Source organism: Kogia breviceps, chromosome 13 (assembly GCF_026419965.1).
Source record: "Kogia breviceps isolate mKogBre1 chromosome 13, mKogBre1 haplotype 1, whole genome shotgun sequence".
NCBI lineage: Eukaryota > Metazoa > Chordata > Mammalia > Artiodactyla > Physeteridae > Kogia > Kogia breviceps.
The window spans coordinates 82,709,640-82,732,611 of record NC_081322.1 but is presented as its reverse complement, the minus strand read 5'-3'; the positions used below and the strand labels follow the sequence as shown (position 1 = coordinate 82,732,611).

General features: G+C 41.6%; 1 protein-coding gene across 4 annotated transcripts in view; it reads right to left on the bottom strand.

Moving 5' to 3' along the window:
* The window catches only part of SNX9 (sorting nexin 9), a 90,499-nt gene that overhangs the window by 1,192 nt on the left and 66,335 nt on the right, over positions 1 to 22,972 (bottom strand). For all 4 annotated transcript variants that reach the window (XM_059083170.2, XM_067011082.1, XM_059083169.2 and 1 more), the window contains 8 exons: positions 16,894 to 17,024; positions 12,826 to 12,929; positions 11,531 to 11,634; positions 9,032 to 9,109; positions 5,621 to 5,697; positions 4,416 to 4,505; positions 2,445 to 2,559; positions 506 to 597 (listed from right to left, as the gene is read on the bottom strand). In XM_059083170.2, the coding sequence (XP_058939153.1) occupies positions 506 to 597; positions 2,445 to 2,559; positions 4,416 to 4,505; positions 5,621 to 5,697; positions 9,032 to 9,109; positions 11,531 to 11,634; positions 12,826 to 12,929; positions 16,894 to 17,024 (791 nt within the window). The remainder of the gene's footprint in view (positions 1 to 505; positions 598 to 2,444; positions 2,560 to 4,415; positions 4,506 to 5,620; positions 5,698 to 9,031; positions 9,110 to 11,530; positions 11,635 to 12,825; positions 12,930 to 16,893; positions 17,025 to 22,972) is intronic.

Genomic DNA, 22,972 nt, shown 5'->3' with positions numbered 1-22,972 from the left:
TACTGGTTCCTGAGTGAAAATGTCTACGGTTTCACCCTCCCTCTCGTTTTCGTTTTCTTTCTGAAACTCCTCTGGTACACTGCAAAAACCTCACTCACAAACAAAGCCAGTCTGTGCTGTCCTGCATGGTGCCAGGCTCCTTCCCCAGCTGAGAGCCGGCAGGGACGGCAGGGTGACCTCATCTCATTCACAGTGTTCCCTGTGCACAGAGGGGCTGGAGGGAGGGAAAGGGACCACACAATAAGGGCTTCTTGGGGCCTCACAACCAGCATCCAATACTCTTCTTCTTAAAAAAACAAACCCCCTTTTAACCCAGTGTTATTCAAAGGAAAAGGCGGATTTGATTAAAAGAGACTGGAAAAACCCCTGCTCAGTGTTTAGCCTCCTTTGGCTTATTAGTTAGTGTTAAAAAATGCAAGCAGATTAACTTCACAGGGTCAGCGTACGTGAGCAGGAACCCTGCCCTCCCCGTGCGCACAGAGGCCTGGGAGCAGGGCCGACTCACCGTCTCGTAGAACTGCACCTGCTGCTCCAGGTACAGGCGGATGATGCTGTTGTAGTCATAGATCCGGTTACTGTGGAAGTGATTCATCTCAGCTACAACCAAAACCAAGACATCAGTCAGTGCCCCCCGGACTTCACACGACCACAACTGGTGTCTCTGCTCGGTTATGATTAATCATCAACCGGATTTAATCTGGTTGGCCCGTGACAGTTCCTGACAAAATGCTAGAAAGAGCCTAGAAAAACAATTTGAACAGTTAATGGCAAACAACGCTTTCCAGTAGATGGACGATTACTGTTGATTGGCATGTTAAATCCTATAAAGCCCAGTACAGGCAATGACCCAAATGGCAACTACTGCTTGAGCAGGAGACCGACTTGGCCTCACTGTCTACAGGTGACTGCAGTTCAGAACGTCAAGTCTGTTTACAGCGGACCTAGCGAGGTGCCCGCTCCTGCACAGAGACTGCCCAGGCAGGTCTCCTGAGGGACTCTGAAAAGCTGGCCAGAGGAGTAAGACGTGAGCAAGGCCCTCTGCGGAGTGGAGCCTGGCGCCACTGAGCCCCATCAGGGCTGCCAGAACTGAGGCTCTTTCCAGGCAGAGGGTCACACGCCCATCCTTCCTGTTTGCTGAAGGCACCGATGCAGCAAACGAATCCCATCTCTAACTTTGCCTCTCAGCACCCTCACCCCATCACCAACTCTGCAGAGCCTCCGTATCAGGGCTCCTCATCGCCTACCCCCCGCACCCCGCCTTTTCCCTTATGCTCCACACCTACAAAGCCAACTGCCTGCATAAATTCCTACGAAAAGCTCACTGTTCTGAGTTTTATGTTGTTATCGGAAGTTGTACAAAGCTTCTCGTTTATTTATTTGGATAACCCCAAACACAAGTTCAAAACCAACTTCCCCGTTTAAAACCCTTCAAAGCCCAAAGCTTCAGTCAGGCGTCCCTGTTTACTTCTGGATGCCTTTCACACATTCTTCCCTTCTCCCACACCTTCCCTAGTCCTGAAGGATGTCCTTTAGAAAAGCCTGCAAATACCCTTCATTCTCTCCCCTAGCAACTCATCTTCTTCAGGTTCTCAAAATCTCAGACGGCAGGAGCCAGGTCTCTGGTCGGGCTGTCCGACTAACGTCAGCCCCTAATTTGCACCCGCCCTCCCCCGGCCCCAGTCACTAGCAAACCCTCTCCCTTGAGCAGTGCTTTTTGTTTGTTTCGTTTTTCCATCAAAACCTTTCAATGGCTTCTTAATGCCCACAGCAAGTCTAGACTCTTCCGCCTGGCTTTCGAGGCCCTCCACAATCACCAGAATTTTTCCCCTCATACTCTCCAAGTGTGTTTTATTCCCAGAGGCCAATGACCTAATCTGGTACCATTATTTTGTGTGCTTTTGTTCATACTGGAACATCCTTCCCCTTCCTCCTTTGCCCACGTATGTTCTATCCATCCAGCAAAAGAGGAAAAATCCATTCACTGCTCTTATCTGCTGGAAAACACTCAAAACATTAATATTTTCTCTTTATTAACAGTCAAACTATGCCAAAAATGCTATGTTCAAACTCCCTTCACATTCTATGGTCTCGGGGCCTGGAGATTACATGCTGCTGAAAGCTGAACGCTAGAATCTAATCTGGATAGGGGCTGATATTAAAGGTTATGAAAGGAGTCTTCAAGGTCTCCAAGAAATAATAAAAATGTACAGGTTTAATCAAGCTGTCATTCATAGTTATGTCATGTAAATGCGTGAAAAAGTAAATAAATATTACAGCTTTTCATTAACACTGGGATCCTGCAAACAACAGGCTTATGAAGATATTTTGAACAGTTCGTATTAATTTAACTGCTGTTCACATTTGAGTTTCTCTCCAGCAAGGAAGATAGAAAATTTGCTGAGAAAACAATCTCCACTAGTTAGCCACAGACCTTTCCCTCTTACCTTGCAAAGCGTAAGACATTGTCGCAACACGTTTCACCATGTTCTGTTTGTCCTGTGGGGTGATCTTACTAGTCGCAACAAGTTTATCACTTTCCTTCACTTTTTCTATTGCCCCCTGTGAAATACAAAATGCAGCGGTATCAACAAAACAAATCTTAAAAGATCAGTTATTCGTTTAAAATATAACAAAGCTAACATAATTCTATAATTGACTTGCTCCTGAATAGGAAAATGTCCCCACAAAATAAGAACATAAGGTAAGCATCTATAGGTGACTTCCTGTAAGTCACTTGGAAACAAAAATGTTGCTATTCTTGCAAAATATAACTTAGCTGAAAGCTACAATTTTATGCTACCACAGAGCAGAAAACTAAACAGCGCTCTCTTTCTGTGATACGTATAAGCCATTGCCATGATACGAGTAGTACGTGATGGGAAAACAGGCACTAGGTTCAGGAAGTCGTCTGAGCCAGGTGAGTCTAGCATACGCGCCGGGGCACTGTGTCTCTGTTACGAAGTATTTCATAAGCTGGTGCCTAAGTGCGCTGATCATAAGCTTTACTGTGATTTCTGTAAGAGGCACTGAATTAATTTTAAATTAATACTTAGACGGAAACAGGTGTAAAAGCCGCCGAACATTTCCCACGCCAGCCTCACCGCACTGCTCGCTGGCACTGTCTGGAGAGCATTGATCAGGGTCCCCGCCCAGAACTCAGACGGCACCAGCACCAACTCCTACGACATGCTAACTGTTCTCAGATTCTTCCTGAGATTTTCATTCTCATTTTATTTATTTTATCCCCCCCTTCCCCCACCGCCAGTTTTACTGAAGTATAATTGACAAATAACACTGTATCAGTTTAAGGTGTACAGCATAATGAATTTGATACACATTTATAATGCAAAATGATTACTATGGTAAGTATGTTAACATCCATCACCTCACTGAGTCACAAACTATTTTTTTTCCTGTGATGAGAATTTTTAAGATCTACTTTCCCAGCAACTCCACTGCTGGGTATATATCCAAAGAAAACAAAATCACCATCTCAGAGAGATATCTTGCAGTCCCGTGGTCACGGCAGCATGACTCACAATAGCCAAGATGTGGGAACAACCTAAGTGTCCGTTCATGAATGAGTGGATAAAGAAGATGTCCTGAGCTCTACGCTAAGCTATTTGAAGTTGCACAAAGCTTACTTACCTATGCTACCCCTTTCATGATACTTCAATTATAAAGCCAAATGCTAAAATGCCCACTTGCCAGGACTGTTAGGGTCACAGACAGTAGAGATTCTCTTAATAAACCCAAGTATATCACAATACTCTAGAGTACTACAGTTGAAAAAATACCCACAGTAATGAAGTAGTACACAGATTTTGAAAGAGAGAGAAAAATTAAAAAGAATCAAAATCTGAGGACACCCCAAACCAATCTTTTATTTAGTTTAAAAAAAACTTTATGATGGGAATGATATAGTTTCCTTTTTATTAATATAAACATATAAAATTGATATTGACCATTTTGATTTTAATTGGGAGACCCTTCGTCAGGCTCGGGGACAGAACGACTGACTTCATCTGGACAGGAAAGGACCTTTGAGGACCTGCCCGTGCAGCACACAGGGTCTCACTGATGAGGGAAAGTACCATTCCTGACACTGACTTGAGTACCAAACACCACGATGATTATGCCTGATACCTGACCGAAGTATATCCATAAAGGCGTATTTATCATACTTTAGGTTCTCTCAAAATAAATCTTTTTACGGAATAAAAGAAACTAAAAAACTATCCATGTATCTCAACGTGTTAGGACCTCACTATTTATAAACACCCCAAGCCGTTCCAGCTGGTTCAGAGACCAGCTCCTGACTGGGGGCACTGAAGGGTCAGGCTCACGCAGGTGGCGGTGCGCCTGGGCTCTGATTCACCCGGGATGTCGTCTGTGAACTTCTATGATCAAGTTACCTTGTGAGCGCCAATAATGTCAGGGAAGCAGCCAAGGAAACCTTTATATTCATGATTACATTCCATCAGGAAATGGAGATCTTTCTTTGGCTGTAACAAGACACAGACTGGTTATTATTGGCGGAGGAATTCAGACAATCAAGGAAGAGAAAACTGTTATATCTGAGGACTGTATCAGCCAAATCCACTAGGCTCTACATTAAGTTACTGAGTGTCAAGCATTCAGCCTAGTTTTCCTATAAGAAAATAATCCCCAAGAACTATACTCTCATCATAGGTTGTGAAGAAAATGATTAAACAGAAAATTTTTAGGTTGGTTGGTAAAATTAGCTATTTTGAGGTGGCCCAAAATACAACACTGTGAGAAAAAAGAAAACTGGTTAATACTGTACGTTTACATACAAGCAAATAAGACCTTATATAGTTTAATGTCTAAATTTTAGCAGAGGATTAAAAAAAAGTATTAAAAATGTGGTAACCATTAAAAGTGGCAACTTTAAATTTTTCTGTTTTTCTAGATTATAATTTTTAATAGTTATGGTATGCACATTCTAAAAATGTATCCTTTTTTTTTTTTTTACAAGTATCAGGAGAGTAGTTAATGACCGCATGAATGTACGTGCATACAAACATATATTTCAAGTCATCATCTGAAAAAAAGGTTTTTAAATTTAGGGATTTGAAACAACTTGGATGGTTATTTCCCTTAAGGAAACTTATTATCTGCTATCTACGAACATAATTGAAATCAGGCTACTAAAGGCTCCAATAAAAGCCATGTGGCTATAGCAAAAACCAGCTCCATGCTGGGAACTGCACCAGGGGCTTTCTCTTTATTAGCTGTTGGATCCTGAGATCCGGTGCTACCATCACCATTTACCAGACCAGGAAACCAAGGCTCAGACAGGCTGAGCAAGAGTCCAAACAGGGACTTGAGCAAAGCTTTCCTGTACGTTTTAATCCCCTCATGGCTGAGAATGGATTCAAACCATCAACACTGGAAGGTATTTAGGTTTCCTGATGATGAATTTATCCATCACTTTAGCTTAGCCTGAGAAATACTATTACCCAATGAAATTAACAAAGATACACAGGGATAGAAGACAATAGCCATTTGGAAACTTTGTCTTAAAACAGGTTTTAAATTAAATATGTGGATGAGGTAGCATAAAGTCTTAATTGGAATTGTGTGGTTATGTTAATACCTGTTCTGCCACAAGACTGGCAATTTCTTCATAAGTCTTTCCTGCTTCTGTTATTGCATCATTGAGATCTGTTTCACCTGAAAATCATTACAGTTATATGAGTGGTTATAACTTATATTTCCTTTTCATTTATTTTATTTTAAAAATTTATTATGGAAAACGTCAAACTTTTAAAATCTACACAATAGTATAACGAGCCCCCATTTACCCATCACCCGATGTCCCAATTAACCGCTCATGGCCAATATTTTAGTCTCCTCCCTACCGTTCCCTTTCACTGGTCATTTAACACTTCATCCATACATTTTACCTAAAAGATAAGGACTCTTTAAAATATAAGGACAGAGGGGCTTCCCTGGTGGCGCAGTGGTTGAGAGTCCGCCTGCCGATGCAAGGGACACGGGTTTGTGCCCTGGTCCGGGAAGATCCCACATGCCACAGAGCGGCTGGGCCCGTGAGCCGTGGCCGCTGCGCCTGCGCGTCCGGAGCCTGTGCTCCGCAAGGGGAGAGGCCACAACAGTGAGAGGCCCGCGTACCGCAAAAATAAATAAATAAATAAATAAATAAGGACAATACCAACCTCACACCTAAGAAAATAAAATTGTTCCTGGTATAAACTGTCCAGCCAGTGTGTAGCTGCTTGGTATCTCCAATCAAGTGGGCTGCTTGAAGCAAGATGCAAAGACAGCCCACATGGCATAGAGCTGATTTGTTTCCTACATAAGTTCTTTCTACTCCATCCTTTTTTGTTGCAAATTTCTTTTTGGGAGGTATATAAACCAGGTCATATACCTTGGTACCACAGTCTGGGTTTTGCTGACTGAGTCTCGGTGGTGAATACACAATCCTCTGCTCCCTGTATTGTTTAGCTCTTTTATTTTAGTACAGGTTTGCAAATTGGTGCTATTCTACTTCTATCACTCCTTCTTTATTAGCTGAAATACTTCTATAAAGAGAAACTTCCCTTTGTCAACTTTTTGGTTATCTTGAGGTATAGGAATAAGAAGAGCAGGTTAAATGCTTTCTTCTCTCTACAGTTTTCAGAATAGTAAGTTGATTCTCTCCTATTCTCCAAATGTAACTGAGATTAACGTTTTAAAAAAGTATCATTGCAAAGTCTGAATTTAAACATATTTGATATGCTACATTCCACAGCAGTTATTATTTTCACTAATGCTCAAATTTTCTCTTCATTGGACAGTGGAAGCCTCTTCAAATTGACATCTGAGTTCTTCTGCTAGGAGCTCTCGTTTATTTCAGGGGAACATAATGTTTAGAAACCGCCAAGTGGGTGGTGCTAGGGGTGCTTCTTGTTACTGGATTGGATAATTGTTTCTAAGCCTTTCCAGTGAACAGAGCCAAGCCTGTATCTGTTAATCCCAAACTCCTAATTTATCCCCTCACCTCTCCCCTTTGGTAACTGTAACTTTGATTTCTATGTGTGTGAGTCTGTTTCTGTTTTGTGAATAAGTTCGTTTGTATTGCTTTTTTAGATTCCACATATAAGTGATATCATATGATATTTGTCTTTGTCTGTCTGACTTACTTAGTATGATAATCTCTAGGCCCATCCATGTTGCTGCAAATGGCATTATTTCATTCTTTTTCATGGCTGAGTAATATTCCATTGTATATATGTACCACATCTTCTTTATCCATTCATCTGTCAATGGACACTTAGGTTGCTTCCATGACCTGGCTATTGTAAACAGTGCTGCTATGAACACTGCTGCTGTGAACACGGGTGCATGTATCTTTTTGAACTAGAATTTTCGTCTTTTCTGCATATATGCCCAGGAGTGGGAGTGCTGGACCATATGGTAACTCTATTTTTAGTTTGTTTGTTGTATTTTTTTTTTTTTGTGGTATGCGGGCCTCTCACTGTTGTGGCCTCTCCCGTTGCGGAGCACAGGCTCCGGACGCGCAGGCTCAGCAGCCATGGCTCACGGGCCCAGCCGCTCCACGGCATGTGGGATCCTCCCGGACCGGGGCACTAACCCGTGTCCCCTGCATCAGCAGGCGGACTCTCAACCACTGCGCTACCAGGGAAACCCTATTTTTAGTTTTTTAAGGAAACTCCATACTGTTCTCCATAGTGGCTGCACCAATTTACATTTCCAGCAACAGTGCAAGAGGGTTCCCTTTACTCCATACCCTCTCCAGCATTTATTATTTGTAGACTTTTTGATGATGGCCATTCTGACTGGTATGAGGTGATACCTCACTGTAGTTTTGATTTGCATTTCTCTAATTAGTGATGTTGAACATCTTTACATGTGCCTGTTGGCCACAAGATGCTTAACTTTCCAGGCCTGGTGTTCCTCATCTCGAAAATGAGGGGTCAGACTAACGAATCCTCTAAACTCCCGCCCAGACTAAAAGTTCTGATTATAAGACACAATTCAGCCAGGCCAACAAGAAATATTCATATATGGGAGCCTCAGATCTTACATTTTGGTTAGAGACTAAATTCTTCTTCCTGAAAATACTCAGACACTGACCTCCAAAGACATGCCTTCCCTGAGTATCAGGATAAACACTATGGTGAAAATACTAAGTCTGTCATTTCTCTAAGTGATAGAATGCCCTCAAATTGAATGGGTGTCACTCACCTGGCAAATACTTTTACTTCCTATCTTCTCCATAGGCCAAATTAAGAAAACATAAACCAAAATATAAAAGAAAACAGGGCTTCACTGGTGGCGCAGTGGTTGAGAGTCCGCCTGCCGATGCAGGGGACGCGGGTTCATGCCCCGGTCCAGGAAGATCCCACATGCCGCGGAGCGGCTGGGCCCGTGAGCCACGGCCGCTGCACCTGCGCGTCCGGAGCCTGTGCTCCGCAACGGGAGGGGCCACAGCAGTGAAAGGCCCGCGTACCGCAAAAAAAAAAAAAAAAGAAAGAACGAAAACAGCTAACTTCTTCTTATAAGTGATGTCAATGGAAATGCACAATGAACTCAAAATACCACAAGTAAGACATACAATATGGGATAAGTTGAAAGCAATTATGAGTTATGGAGAGACGTAAAGCAACATGAACTTGTTACTCAGTAAAAATTTTTCCTCCAAATACCTTGATAAGATCTGGCTTTTGACAGTCAGACTTGACTTCAGAGTTTGGCAGAGAGACGAAGCAAGGGCAGAGTGTCACATACCATAGCGGCCTGTTTTACTAAAGCACAAGAGCTATCGGAGCCCAAGAAACGCAAAGAAGCTAGCAAGAAAAAACAAATTATAACAACCCACCACTTTTCTCAAAAGGTGAGGTTGCAAAAGTCCTCAGTGGAGCAGATTACACTTCACTGATGAGGGTGCTTAACTGCAGTTATTGTTTGTTTACAAGAGCCTGAGGAGGCCGGTCTGTGTGGATAAGACACTCAAGGCCCAAAGAATAAATTTAAAAAGATGTACCTTGATAACCACTAGAGCTGAAGACTGTTGCTAAACTCTGCAAGGCCTTGCCTATCTTCTGATATTCCTTGGGTAATGCTGGAAGAGAAAAAGGAATAAACCATTAACTAGTCCTCTGAGCAAAATGAAATGGATCCAATTATTTTCTAAAAGTACTATTACAATAAAAGAAATTTGAAACGATTCAAAATAGTCTATATTCTTAATAAAATATTCATGTAAAATGATTGTTTTTAAAAATCAATGACTGTTTCTTCAAATAATGTTTTTAGTTTTAAATTAATCAATTGTTCAATTAATGGCGGACACTATTATCATGAACACCACCACCACCCACATTCTCATTCACTGAATGAACTCAAAGTGCACCAGGAGCTCACTTAGAAGATGACGTCTAGGCCAGAGTCCTTTCACGTGTACCACCCCAAACTGATCGTCACAACAACCCCCTCTACCAACGCAGGTGCACCATCTTCATTTCATGGGTTAGGAAAATAAGGGTCACATGGCTAAATGGTGCATCTGGCACTTGTGATTCCTAATCCATTGCTTTTCCCACTCTGCTATGTACATATGAATGATTATTTGCAAAACAAAAGCAAAACTGAAAGCAATGGGGTGTGCAGAAAAATGGCAGGGGCACCTCACAGGAACAGGGAGGAAGGATTTTAGTTTTCTCATCTGTATAATATTAAGATTAACTAAATCATCGCTAAGGCTCCTTCTAGTGCTACAATTCTAGGCTTCTGGGATCACTTTGGAGAACTTTCTAGAGAAGAGTCTCGTATCTTAGGCTACCTTTTTTGCATCTATATATATAGTCCCCTGAAACACATCCGCTGCCTTTCAAAAGAAACCATTACTTTCATTCGAAGATAGTGTTATATTAATAAAGAAAAATGATTCAAATGTTTCTTTATAAAAATCTAGGCCAGAGAAACTTGACATATGGTCTATAAGCTGTAATAATCAGGAAACACGACTATATTAGCTTAATTTTAATAAACTGTTCACCCTTTGTAACTCAGTTTCTGCCTCTATACCAGGGGTTAAAAATACTTGTCGTGTGCTTCACCGTGTGGAGTGTGTGCTAGATTCCTCCCTTTACAGATCAGGAGTTTTAAACAATTCTTTTGTGAGAAAAAAGAAATTATGCCTGAATCAAATTCTAAACAAAATACTTCAACCCCCTTTCCCACAAAAGAGAGCAGCCTAGAGTTACTACTATTTCATAAATTTGGCCCATGGATTTTACAGGACATGGAGCTGACCAGATGTTAGACATAAGGGATTTGATTCTTTAAAAGAAGCCATAACCCCAGATTTTTTGTGATCTCCTTAAAAAATCTGATTGTAATATTTGCAATCACTTAAATTTTTCTTAAAAAAGGGTAACAGCTGAGTTTACAGTTAAAATTAATTATTAAAAAAAATTAAATTACTTCATTTACATGTTAGAGAAATGTCACTCCCCTTTTTGTCCATGAGTTACTCCCTGTGACCAAAGGCTTGAAACGGATTTTGTTTTCTGATGTTGCATTTGTATACATTATGTTTTCAGGCTCAGTTCTATTTTTAGTATTTCTTTGCCTTGGGGAAGGAGCAACTGTTATTACTCCTGGTGTCTGCCCCTCAAGCATGAACAGCTGGTACATGACAAATGGTTCTGTTGATCTAAAATATCATGTGAATGGTGGAGGGCCACTCAGTGTAAGGCCTGGCTTTATCCTCCAAAGGGCCAGATAGGAAACATTTCAGGCTTTGTCAGGTGGCAGGTTTCTGTTGAAAGTACTCAACTCAGCCACCCTCAACATGACAGTAGCCAAGACCTGATCCCCGCAGCTGCACACTTGACTGTGTGTGCTTCTCTCCCGGCCTATCTGACGCCAGAGTGGCACGGGTTTGGGGAATATAGGAAAACAGTTCAGCAGGATGATGGCCTGCAAACAAAGGAAGGGAGGGAGGACAGGAAGTTCTTGAGGATGTAGAACAGCAGGCAGAGAGCAAGGGTGACAGCACCACTTTCTTCTCAGCAGTATGCGAGTCTGACCCACGTATGCACTTTCTGCTATCACCTACCACCGGTTTTGCCTAAAAATTAGAGCTTTAGTCAAATATACAACTAACTAGTATTCATCCATCTTACCAAACGGATATTAAAATATAAAATCATGAGATTAAAAATAACCACAGGCACTTTCTAAACATGCAGAAAAGATCAATCTTCCACAGACGACCAACCCCAAATAACTGGAAATATTTAAGTGAACGTGGTATTTTTCACAGGAGTTCTTGAACTGGCTTTGTTTGAGCCCATTTTCTGTCATTTAACGAAGGTTGAGAAGTGAGGTTCCTCCAAAGAGCTGTGGGTACGACATGACTTTGGTTCCCTAAGCGCACATCTGTTTGAGGTGGTTCGTTTCCCCAGGGTGACAAAGGCCACAGCGGAGGCTGCGCCACCACCTACAGACGCCGGCAGTGGCCGAGGACGGCACTTACGTCCTGTGCACCGCTTCCAGTGCTCCTGCCCCACGGTGAGCAGCTCCTTCACGCCATCATCCATGGCCTTGGTGAATTTACCGACAGCTTCACACTTCTGTTCTCTACGGGGCAAAAACACGAGGAGGTGGGTCCTTGACTTCACTATCAAACATCCAAACAGTGGGAGGTGTAAGGAGAAAAGTCCATGTGCTCAGGGGAGTTCACACCAAACGTGACCACAGGGACTTGTTTCTTGCTTTGTAACGACGTCACTTTAATAACTAAATTAGTCTTAAAAACAGGCTGGATTCGGGTTTTTAAAAGAACTACTTCAAAATCTGCCATTTATATTTTAACTCTGCTTCCTTCCCCCCTCAATTCCTTGCGAATTTTAACTAAAATTATTCTAAAGTAAATGAAATCTGCAGGTACCACTGACTCTATAAAAACATAGTACAGGTTGCTAATGGTAGTTGTTCATTCATTCCAACAAGTTCTTTAATGAATCAGAGAAAATACCCTAGAGGCATAGCATCTAAGTGATACTGAACAGACCAGCTACTTAAGGATGTAAAAAGTTTTCACCAACTTGAAAAAATCATCACAATACACTTTTAAATGAAAAAAAGCAGATTATAAAAGAGAATGCATAGTGTGAGGTCACTTCCGTTTAAACAAACAATTTTTCCTTCAGATACAAATGAACAGACGAAGGTTTGGAAGACCACAGACCTGGGTCAACATATTAACATTGATTTTTCTCTCTGGGTAGTTATAAGACTATCTATATATTTGGTAACACATAAGCAATGATTTTACATTAAGAAAAAAGCTTCTTAAAATTAAAAAAAAAAAAAAAGCCTAAGATTTCTTATTAGTCTTTATGCAGCAAAGGAACTACTCCAGATTTTCAACCAAGCCTACGTTAAAAAGAAGATGACAAGATTAAAAACAGGATATGAAAAAACCAGAAAAATCAGGTTTGGGATTGCCCCCTTCAAGGCCATGTTCAGAGAGATTTCTGTCTTGTGGAGCATTCTGTGGGTGCCACCCTGTCTCAACATACTTTCCCGGAAATAACTACTAACCACAATGTCAACTATGAAATCACTAACTTCAAGGTAAAAAGGAAGCAGACTTTAACTGATGTTATGGTTAGAGAGACAGTGTTTCATGTACAAACGATGCTCTCCTGTCATCTGACTACAAACCGCGCTCACTTTACACACTCTAGTCTGACGACTGGCCAAGACCTGTAAGCAAAGGAGGCGGACTCAGTTTGGAGAGAAGGGAGGTTTGGCAGCATCTCTTACATTTCTACTAAGTCCAGGTCAGGTGCCTCTGGCTCCATGGTGGAAAATATCATAACTCCCACCAGCTCATCTTTCTCAGCCTTCCTTTTCCCAGTTTTCCATTCCTGTAAATAGGAACATTATAATGTTAAAGTGGAGAGCAGAGCCCAACTGGTCTTTCAAACTTCCCTCCTAGAATTGGCTCACTGTCATCTTTACCCTTCTAACTTTCAGGAAGCAGCGCCCACACCACCTCCCTCTGCAAACGCGCCAGGCACCTATAGATCTCCAACGTCATCTCATACGTAAACACCGTCACTGCACAGAACGGTCCTTATGAACCCAAGTACTTCCAGAGTGAGGTGACCCAGCAACTTTCCTTTCCCAAGGCCCACCCATATAAACACACCCACGAATGTGACAAAGTGCCTCAAGTTTTTAGGTTGTTTTTTAAAAAAGATTAAAGCTTTTCTAAAATATAAGATAGGAACCAATATTATAAACTATTAAAAAATTATTGCAAGTTACACACACACACACACACACACACACAGTACCCAAAGCAGAAATACAGAGTGCAACAAATTCTCACAAAGTGAATTCTTGTGTAACTACCACCAACGCCAAGAAAGAGAAAAGAGCTAGCATTTCCAAAGCCCCTGTCATGTCCCTTCCCAATCACTACCCCTTCCGTCCCCTACAAGGGTAACCATGATCCACTCCTTTATGGTTACCATTTCCTCACTTTATAGTGTTTCATCATCTGAGTCCCTACACCATGGTTTTGCTAGTTTTATTAACTAGCTAAGACCTTACCCTAAGCATTCTTTTGTGTCTGGCCTCTTTTGCTCAACCTACGCTGAGAAGCTACATTCACACTGTTGTTACACTGTAGTTCATTCATTTCACTGCTGTATAATATTCCATCGAATGACTGTTCCCCAATATATTTACCCCATTCTACTACTGGTAGCCACCCCCAGTCCTGGCCAAGTTACGGATTAAGCTGCTGCGTACATGTCTCCTGGTGCATAATGTGCATGCGTTTCTGTAGGCATTTACCCAGGAGTGGAAAGTTGTTCAAATTTAAATAGATAATGACAGACTGTTTTCCAACCTGGTTTCATCAGCTTTCACACCCACCAGCAGTGTGCGTGAGTCCCAGAAACTCCTCATCTCACCAAGAAGACAATTGGTATAGTCAGTCTTTCTAATTTTAACCTTCTGGCAAGTGTATTCACTGTGGTTGTAATTTGCATTTCTTTTTTTTTTTTTTTTTGGTGGTACGTGGGCCTCTCACTGCCGTGGCCTCTCCCCCCGCGGAGCACAGGCTCCGGATGCGCAGGCCCAGCGGCCACGGCTCACAGGCGCAGCCGCTCCACGGCATGTGGGATCCTCCCGGACCGGGGCACGAACCCGTGTCCCCTGCATCGGCAGGCGGACTCTCAACCACTGCGCCACCAGGGAAGCCCTGCATTTCTTATTACTCATGAGATTAGGTACTTTTCTATACATTTATTGGTGATTCAGATTCTTTTGTGAGGTACGTTACCAAGTCCCCTATTTTTCTACTGTTTTACCCTTTCTTATCAGTTTGTATGGGGTTTGCCCATCTTCTAAAATCCAGCCCTTTGTTCGTTATACATGTTCATATCTTTGACTTGTTTTTCTTTTTTAATGACTTATTGTGATTAAACAGAAGTTCCTAATTTTAATGTAGTCTAATTTGTCAGTCTCTTTTCTTATACGGTTAGTCAGTTTCGTGCCTTATTTCAGAAATCCTTCCCTACGCTAGGGGTATGAAGATTTTCTCCTACGTTAGCTTCTAGAAGCTCTACTGTGTTGTCTTTCACATTTAGACTTGTGAACCATCTAGAGTTAATTTTTTTAAACTTAATACAGTGGAAACTTTCCAGAAAAAAAGTAGAAAGAAAAGTACTTTAATAAACCCCTATAGATTCAGCTTCAAAAATTATCAACTTTTTACCAATCTTGTTTTATCTGGTCTCCCCCATCCTACTTTTTTTTCTTGCTTCTTTTAATGGAAATCTCAGATCTAATATCATTTCACCCGTAAATACTTCATTATTTATCTTTAACAGATAAGACCATGTTTTAAAAACATAACCACAATACCAATATCAAACCGAACAAAATCAACAGATTGTTGTGAGGTAGTGACCACATTTCGTTCTTCCCAGTGATGTCATCCAGGTGATGGAGCACCCCTGATGGAACAGGCCGAGCAGAAGAGGCCGGACACGAAGGAGCACCGAGGGTAGGGTCTGAGCTAGTTCACAGAACCAGCAAAACCACGGTGTAGGGACCCAGACGGTGAAACTCTATAAAGTGAGGAAATGGTAACGAAGAAGGAGTGGATCGTGGTTACCCTTGTAGGGGAGGGAAGGGGTAGTGATTGGGAAGGGACGTGACAGGGGCTTCGGAGATGCTAGCTCTTTTCTCTTCCCCCGTTGTACCCAGCACCATCTTTGTCATAAGTCGAGGGTCCATTCTATTCAGTTCTACTGGTTCTGCTTTTAAAATCATTTTGGCTTTATAATGAGTCTTTTTTTTTTTTTTTTTTTTTTTTTTGCGGTACACAGGCCTCTCACTGTTGTGGCCTCTCCCGTTGCGGAGCACAGGCTCCGGACGCGCAGGCTCAGCGGCCATGGCTCACGGGCCCAGCCGCTCCGCGGCATGTGGGATCTTCCCGGACCGGGGCACGAACCCGTGTCCCCTGCATCGGCAGGCGGACTCTCAACCACTGCGCCACCAGGGAAGCCCTAAAATGAGTCTTAATATCCAAAAAAGTCCTCTTCCCGCTTCATCCTTTTTTAAGAGTATCTTGGCTATTCTTGGAGCTTTAATTTTCTACATATGACATCTCTTCAGTTCTTCAATCCATGAAACACAGTATTGGAACACTTATTTAGGTCTCCTTTTATTTCTCTCAACAGTGTTTCATAGTTTCTTTATGTAGATCTACATTTTCCTGTAGATTCTTTGGGATTTTCTATGTCCAACCATCTATGTGAGCTACTGTTGCCCAGAGAATCACAATTTTTAATAACTTTCTAGTTTTATACTGTCATTTAGCAGACGAGGAAATTGTGGCCCAATGAAATCAAATGCTTTGGTCAAGGTCACAGAGGTAGTTAGAAGCAAACCCAAGACTAAAACTGAGTGCCCTGGCCTCAAGTTCTTTCTTTCTTCTCTTATATCAAAAACACCAAAAAAGGTCTAGATTTATTATTTTTAATAATAATATTCTGCATAAAACACAACCTTTAGAAGTGCTTCCTAAATAGAATCCTTGACAAATCAATCGAACAAGCCCTTGTTAAAGTGCTATGGGTAAGCAGTAAGGCACCAACTTGGACAGGGTTCCCTGTAGTTCTTGTAACTCTACTACTTTTTCACAAGTATCATTCCCCACGAAATGCAAAAAGACTGCAAATGTTTAAGTGGAATGATCTCTAACCTATAAATTACACCAGGCATGACCAAACAAATGATCCCATACAGGAGAAGACTAAGGGGACACACGGCTATTTCCAAAGCAGATAACAACAGTGAGGTGACAAGCAGCCAATTTCTTGTTGATTTGCAAAAAAGCACAGATACCTACTGGCGGAATGACTGCCCATGGGGCGGGGGCAGAGGCGGACCTGGACTGGAAAAACAGCGTGGCTCTGAGAAAGCTGGTTCAATTCCGAATCCACCTTTCCCTTCATTACACTGTTTACACCGTAAGGTCAATATGTGATCATAAGACATCATTCACACTATTTCCCCGACTTCATGCTGATAATATCCTACACAGTTTGGGGTCTATCCTATTTTTAAAAGCATCTAGGAAAAAGTCCCTTATTCTATCATATCCTTCGGCCCTGCCTTCACTGGGCCAATCCACTCCCGGGTTATGGGAAACCATTTTGGCAAGCGCTTCTCTCACGTGCTGTGACTGATTTCCTATTATTCAGAAACAACCAACTAACCAACACAACTTAACTCCTTTTAGAGAAAAAATTGGGTGGGAATGTGATAATTCTCAATATCCTCTAAGATTATCATAACAAAATGTCCTACCTTTTCATCTCGGAAATTTAGAAATTGCTGGAAAACCTCACTTTCTGAGATTACTGGGTGACGACACATCCTGGTCATCCAGGCCTGAAGTCTCTCCATGCGCATCTTGATAAACTCTTCTTCAAAGCGACCTGCAAGAGACATGCCGAGAGTGATGTGCAACTCGGTCAGAGATGGATCTGTTAGCCCGACTGAAAGACTGTTTATGTGGCTACTGGCTACTTGTAGAGAGGTATTCAGTAAAAGATGGATCATGGTAATTTTTCACTAACCTAAAAATACACAACGTAGTGGATGCTCAAAGACCCACAGGAAAGGTACTCAACAAATTTGAAAGAAAATTTTATCTCAATGTGAAAACTTTTCTCTTTCTTATAAACTAACAAGCCAGTGCCTATCTGGCCATATGAAGCCTTATAGGCAAGAAAAGGGTGATAAAAATGGAAATTAATAAGCAATTCTTACAAAGCATGTGAAATTTCTATATTTATAAAAATGTGTCTAAATGCAACATAATCTCAGATATACAAATTTAAATTTAATATTTCTGAAAAGTAACTCAGAACTGTAGTTTTCTTCCGTTTTGTTTTTTAAACTACTTAAATGAAAAACAGAAAAAGCAATTTTTCCATGAATGCAAAAATGAAAGTGATCCCAGAACTTAATGACCATCGTAAAAATCGAGCTTAATGGGTGATATTTCTGTTCTAAAAGTGGAAAATTGGCTTACCAAACCTTACATACCAAACATCAAGTGAACAATGAGAATTTTTATAAGCCTAACGAACAAAATCCCTATCAGTTAAAAGGCTTCTGGAGATGGAAATTCTGTATAGCTGAGTGCAGAGGAGGGGCAAGACAGGTTCCACCCACTTTCATGAGTTTCATCAAATACTGGACCTACTCAAGGGTAGAGAGGAAAGGCAACTTTCAAAAAGGAGTATATTCACTACCAAATGTAAAATAGATAGCTAGTGGAAAGCAGCCACACCGCACAGGAAGATCAGCTCGGTGCTTTGTGACCACCTGGAGGGGTGGGATAGGGAGGGTGGGAGGGAGAAGCAAGAGGGAGGAGATATGGGGATATATGTACACACATAGCTGATTCACTTTGTTATACAGCAGAAACTAACACACCGTTGTAAAGCAATTATACTCCAATAAAGATGTTGAAGAAAAAAAAAAAAAAGGAGTATATTATTAAATGAGGCGTTTACTACACTCCATCCTAAGAGCGCCAGGTGGGGAACACGCTTTCTACAACTAGATCTAGGAAGTGGAATGTGGAATCAATCTGTCCTCCTCCCCTTAAAGGCTGTCCAATGGTTAATGAATTTAAAAAATGACTAAATGAAAACAAATCCCACACACACTCCCCTGCCCCCCCAAAAAGGGAAAAAAAACCCCTATATATCCCAGATTACTCGACAGAGTGGGACCCGGGAACAGCTTCAACAACCCAAATCAGTCTGTTACAGAATCATCACATGCATGCCTTGCTTTTAAACAAGATAATAATAATAACAACTTTTTTGAAACAACAAAACAAAAACTAATTTAGCTAACTGCTAAACCTAGTCCCCAGAAGCAACTATAAAGCTGGACAAAATCCACAAAAATAAGGGCTCTGGAAATCAACCAAAGGCAAACAGCCATGTGAGAAGTGTTTATGCTCCCAAACTGCTGAACTTCAGGCCAGAACAGTGGAAATCTGTGGCGTTCTGGCCTGGGGCTGCACCCTTACAGTAGAACCCTCCCCATGAAATTCTTACATATTAATCTAGGAAAACACGTACAGAATCTGTATGCTGAAAACTCCAAAACCCTATATGAAAATCAAATATGATATATATATGTTCTTGGATTCGAAGACTAAACATTGTTTTCAATTCTCCCAAAACTGGTCTATAGAATCAATGCAACTCCAATAAAAATCCCAGCATGGGGGTTTCCCTGGTGGCACAGTGCTTGAGAATCTGCCTGCCAATGCAGGGGACACGAGTTCGAGCCCTGATCTGGGAAGATCCCACAGGCCACGGAGCAACTGGGCCCGTGAACCACAATTACTGAGCCTGCGCGTCCGGAGCCTGTGCTCCGCAACAAGAGAGGCCGCCAATAGTGAGAGGCCCGCGCACCGCGATGAAGAGTGGCCCCCGCTCGCCACAACTGGAGAAAGCCCTCCCACAGAAACGAAGACCCAACACAGCCAAAAATAAATAAATAAATAAATAAATAAATGTAAAATCCCAGCATGATTATTTATAGATATATGACTAGGAATAATCATGCTGACTCTTAAATTTACACGGAAAGGCAAAAGAGAAAGAATAGCCAAAAACGATTTTGAAATAGAACCAAGTTGGAGGCTTTACACTACCTGATTTCAAGACTTACTGTACTATAAAGCTACACTAATCAAGAGCGTGTGGTGCTGGCAAAAGGACTGACACATATATCAATGGAACAGAATAGAGTCCAGAAATAAACCCACACAAATGTGTTCGACTGATTTTTTGACAAAATGCAAAGTAAACTCAATAAAGAAAGGGTACGCTCTTCAACAGATAGTGCCAAGAACCACTAGATAACCAGACGTATTATAACATATACCTCTACCACCTCACATCTTATACAAACCTTAACTCACAATGTATCACAGACCTAAAGCTACAAAACTTTTGGAAGAAAATATCAGTATAAACTTGGGTTAGGCAAAGAGGTGTCTTAATCATGATACTTAAAGCACAATCCATAAAAGAAACAACTGACACACTGGACTTCATTAAAATTAAAAGGTGTTGTTATGCAAAAGACACTGTTAAAAGAAAGGCCACACCTGGGACAAATTATTCGCAAATCACATTATTTGTCAGAGGACATGTTTCCAGAATATATAAAGAATCTTGTTTCAAAATTTAATGATAAGAAAACAACCTAATAAAAACATGGGCAAAAGATTTGAAAAGATACTTTACCAGAGAAAATTTATGGAAAGGAAATAAGCAAATGCAAAGATGCTCTACACCACCAGTCATCAGGGAAATGCAAATTGAAACCATGAGGAGACAACACCACTACATTAGACTATTATACTTACTAAAATAAAGATAAACAGACACTATCAAAAGTGCATGTAAGGATGTGGAGCCCCTGACAATCCCATCCATTGCTGGTAGGGATTCCAAAGTGGTACAGCCACTCTGGAAAACAGCCTGGCAATTTCTTAAACATTAAATAATATATACCTACCATATGACCCAGTCATTCCACTCCTAGGAATTGATCCAAGAGAAATGAAAACTTATATTTATACAAAAACTTATATGTAAATGTTTATAGCAGACTTATAAATGGCCCAAACTATAAACTCAAACATCCTTCAAAGAGTGAGTAGATAAGCAGACTATGGTATAGCCAATACAGTGAAGTACTATTCAGCAATGAAAAGAAACAAACTACTGATACTCACGAGAGATGAATCTCAAATGCATTATGCTAAGTGAAAGAAGCCAGACTCAAAAGACCCAAAAGCCTGACGACATACACACTATATGCTTCCATTTATAATGATATTCTAGACAAGGCAAAATTATAGAGACAAAGAACAGATCAGTGTTGCCATGGGTTAGGACTAGGGGGAGGGGTTGAATATAAAGGAACCGCACAGGGACATTTGGGGGAGCTGATGGAACTTTCTGTATCTTGAAGGTAGTGATAGGACTGCGGTGGTACCTGTTAAAACTCTTAGAACGGTACACCAAAAGGAGTGAATTTACTATACATAAGTAACCAAAAAACGCAGCCTGGACTTTCCCTAAGAAACTGCCAAGTACAAATAAGTACAAGTTTCCTTTAATGAGAAGAGTATTATAAATCCACATAAATCAAAAACTCCTAAAAAGTGGCTATTGGACAGTTTGATGGGTCTAGACCCTCCTGTATACTAAAACACTTCAAATTCTACACTTACTAGGGGTGGAGATTAAGCACGACAGAAGCGTAAGCTGTGCAGAAGATGGCCCATCTCATGGACAGAAAAGACCCTGTAAGTCAGCATAGACCTAAGGGCTATATACCGAATTCCCCATTATGAGCAAGTAAATTATACCAAGAGTTTATAACCTACTCATTGGTTGGAATTAATTAATTACTCTTATTCCTCCCGATATTTTTTCTGACACAGATGGTTTATTTACAAACTGTGACTTCAGATGTTACCTTGTGCTTGTTACGAATTTCCTATCAGGTTCCAGAGAATTAAAAAAAGGGAGAGGAGGGGATTTTTCCCTGGTGGCGCAGTGGAAAAGAATCCACCTGCCAGTGCACTGGACACGAGTCTGAGCCCTGGTCCGGGAAGATCCCACATGCCGCAGAGCAACTAAGCCCGTGAGCCACAACTACTGAAGCCTGTGTGCCTAGAGCCCGTGCTCCGCAACAAGAGAAGCCACCGCAATGAGAAGCCCGCGCACCGCAACGAAGAGCAGCCCCCGCTCACCACAACTACAGAAAGCCCACGTGCAACAACGAAGATCCAATGCAGCCCCCCCCCCAAAAAAAAATCAGTAAAATACATAAAAATAAATAAAAAAGGGAGAGGAGGGATTTCCATTTTCCCATTTTCTAGGACCCTTACTTAGGTTTTCACTAAGTATGGGAATATATCAGTTTGGCAGCCAGAAATAAAACCAGATTCATTCATTATTATTCCACAAAGAACAAAATCCATAAACAAATAAAAAATCTTAGCTGTAAGCTTTTCATGGATGGATTATCAAGTCCACAGAAATGTCATGTCATCATCTATTTGGTATTCCTTTTTCTTTTCTCCAGGATTTAAACGAGACAGGAACATATATACTAATGATCCTGTGGGTGTCTCAGGCAGGAGGCAAACAAGAGAAGGGGGAAATAAAGTGGCTCCTGGGCTTTGCAGTTTCCTCGGCACACGTCCCAGTCAGTGAATCAAAGCTCAACTTTCTTCAGACTGATCCTTGCTTTTCTATGACATCCTCCTGGCTTCAGGCCTGACCTTTTTTTTAAAAAAAAATACAAACCTTACTATGGGAGAACCGTGACTCTATGATGCTGTAAGATAGTCATGGGTTATTTGATTCCGAATAAACAATGTATTAAAACCTAAAACATAGGAGAAACCTCCACGACTCGAAGACAGCTCATTAATCCGTTTATTTAAACACCATGGGGAACATATTACGCTAATCAAGTTGATAAAGGAAAGCTTAAAATTCAGGAGACAGTCTGAAATTTGAAAATGTGGAGAGAGGCAGAACTTAAGTTTTCATGGGAAGAAATCTAAATTTTTAAAAAGAAAGCCGTGACTTAACAGTAAGGATGACAGAAAGGAGGGACAGGGAGTATATGAACCGGGCGCAGAACCAGGGGTGGGGTGACACGTGAGTGGCAGGACGCAGCCGTCTACGCCAACCTGGCCATCCTGACAGGGCTGCCGCTCAGCTGCCCCGGCTCCAGGAGGGACTGCCTGGGGGTCACCCCACCTGAGGGCGAGGACGTGTCTGCCCACCTGGCAAAGCAGCCCCCACTCTCCATTCTGCTACGACAATCTGAAAGTTTTGAAAAGTTTTCTCCCCAAAATCAAAATCAAAACAAGCTCTTTAAAAACAAAGTTCCCATCTCCTCAAAAAATTTCAGAGAAACACAAACATAAAACAAAGCAAAGCGCAAGTTTTTTGGGTTGTTTTTTTTGTTTGTTTGTTTGGTTTTTTTTTGCGGTACGCGGGCCTCTCACTGTTGTGGCCTCTCCCGTTGCGGAGCACAGGCTCCGGACGCGCAGGCTCAGCGGCCGTGGCTCACGGGCCCAGCCGCTCCGCGGCACGTGGGATCCTCCCGGACCGGGGCACGAACCCGTGTCCCCTGCATCGGCAGGTGGATTCTCAACCACTGCGCCACCAGGGAAGCCCATAAAATAAAGTTTTAAGGAGAATAATTTTCTTATCTTAAGGTTACTAATCCTGGCCGAGGATTAGTTAGTCCACATCTCATCATGTGAGCACGGCAAGCTCTGGAATCACATTCACATCCCTTCTTAGTATTGAATGAG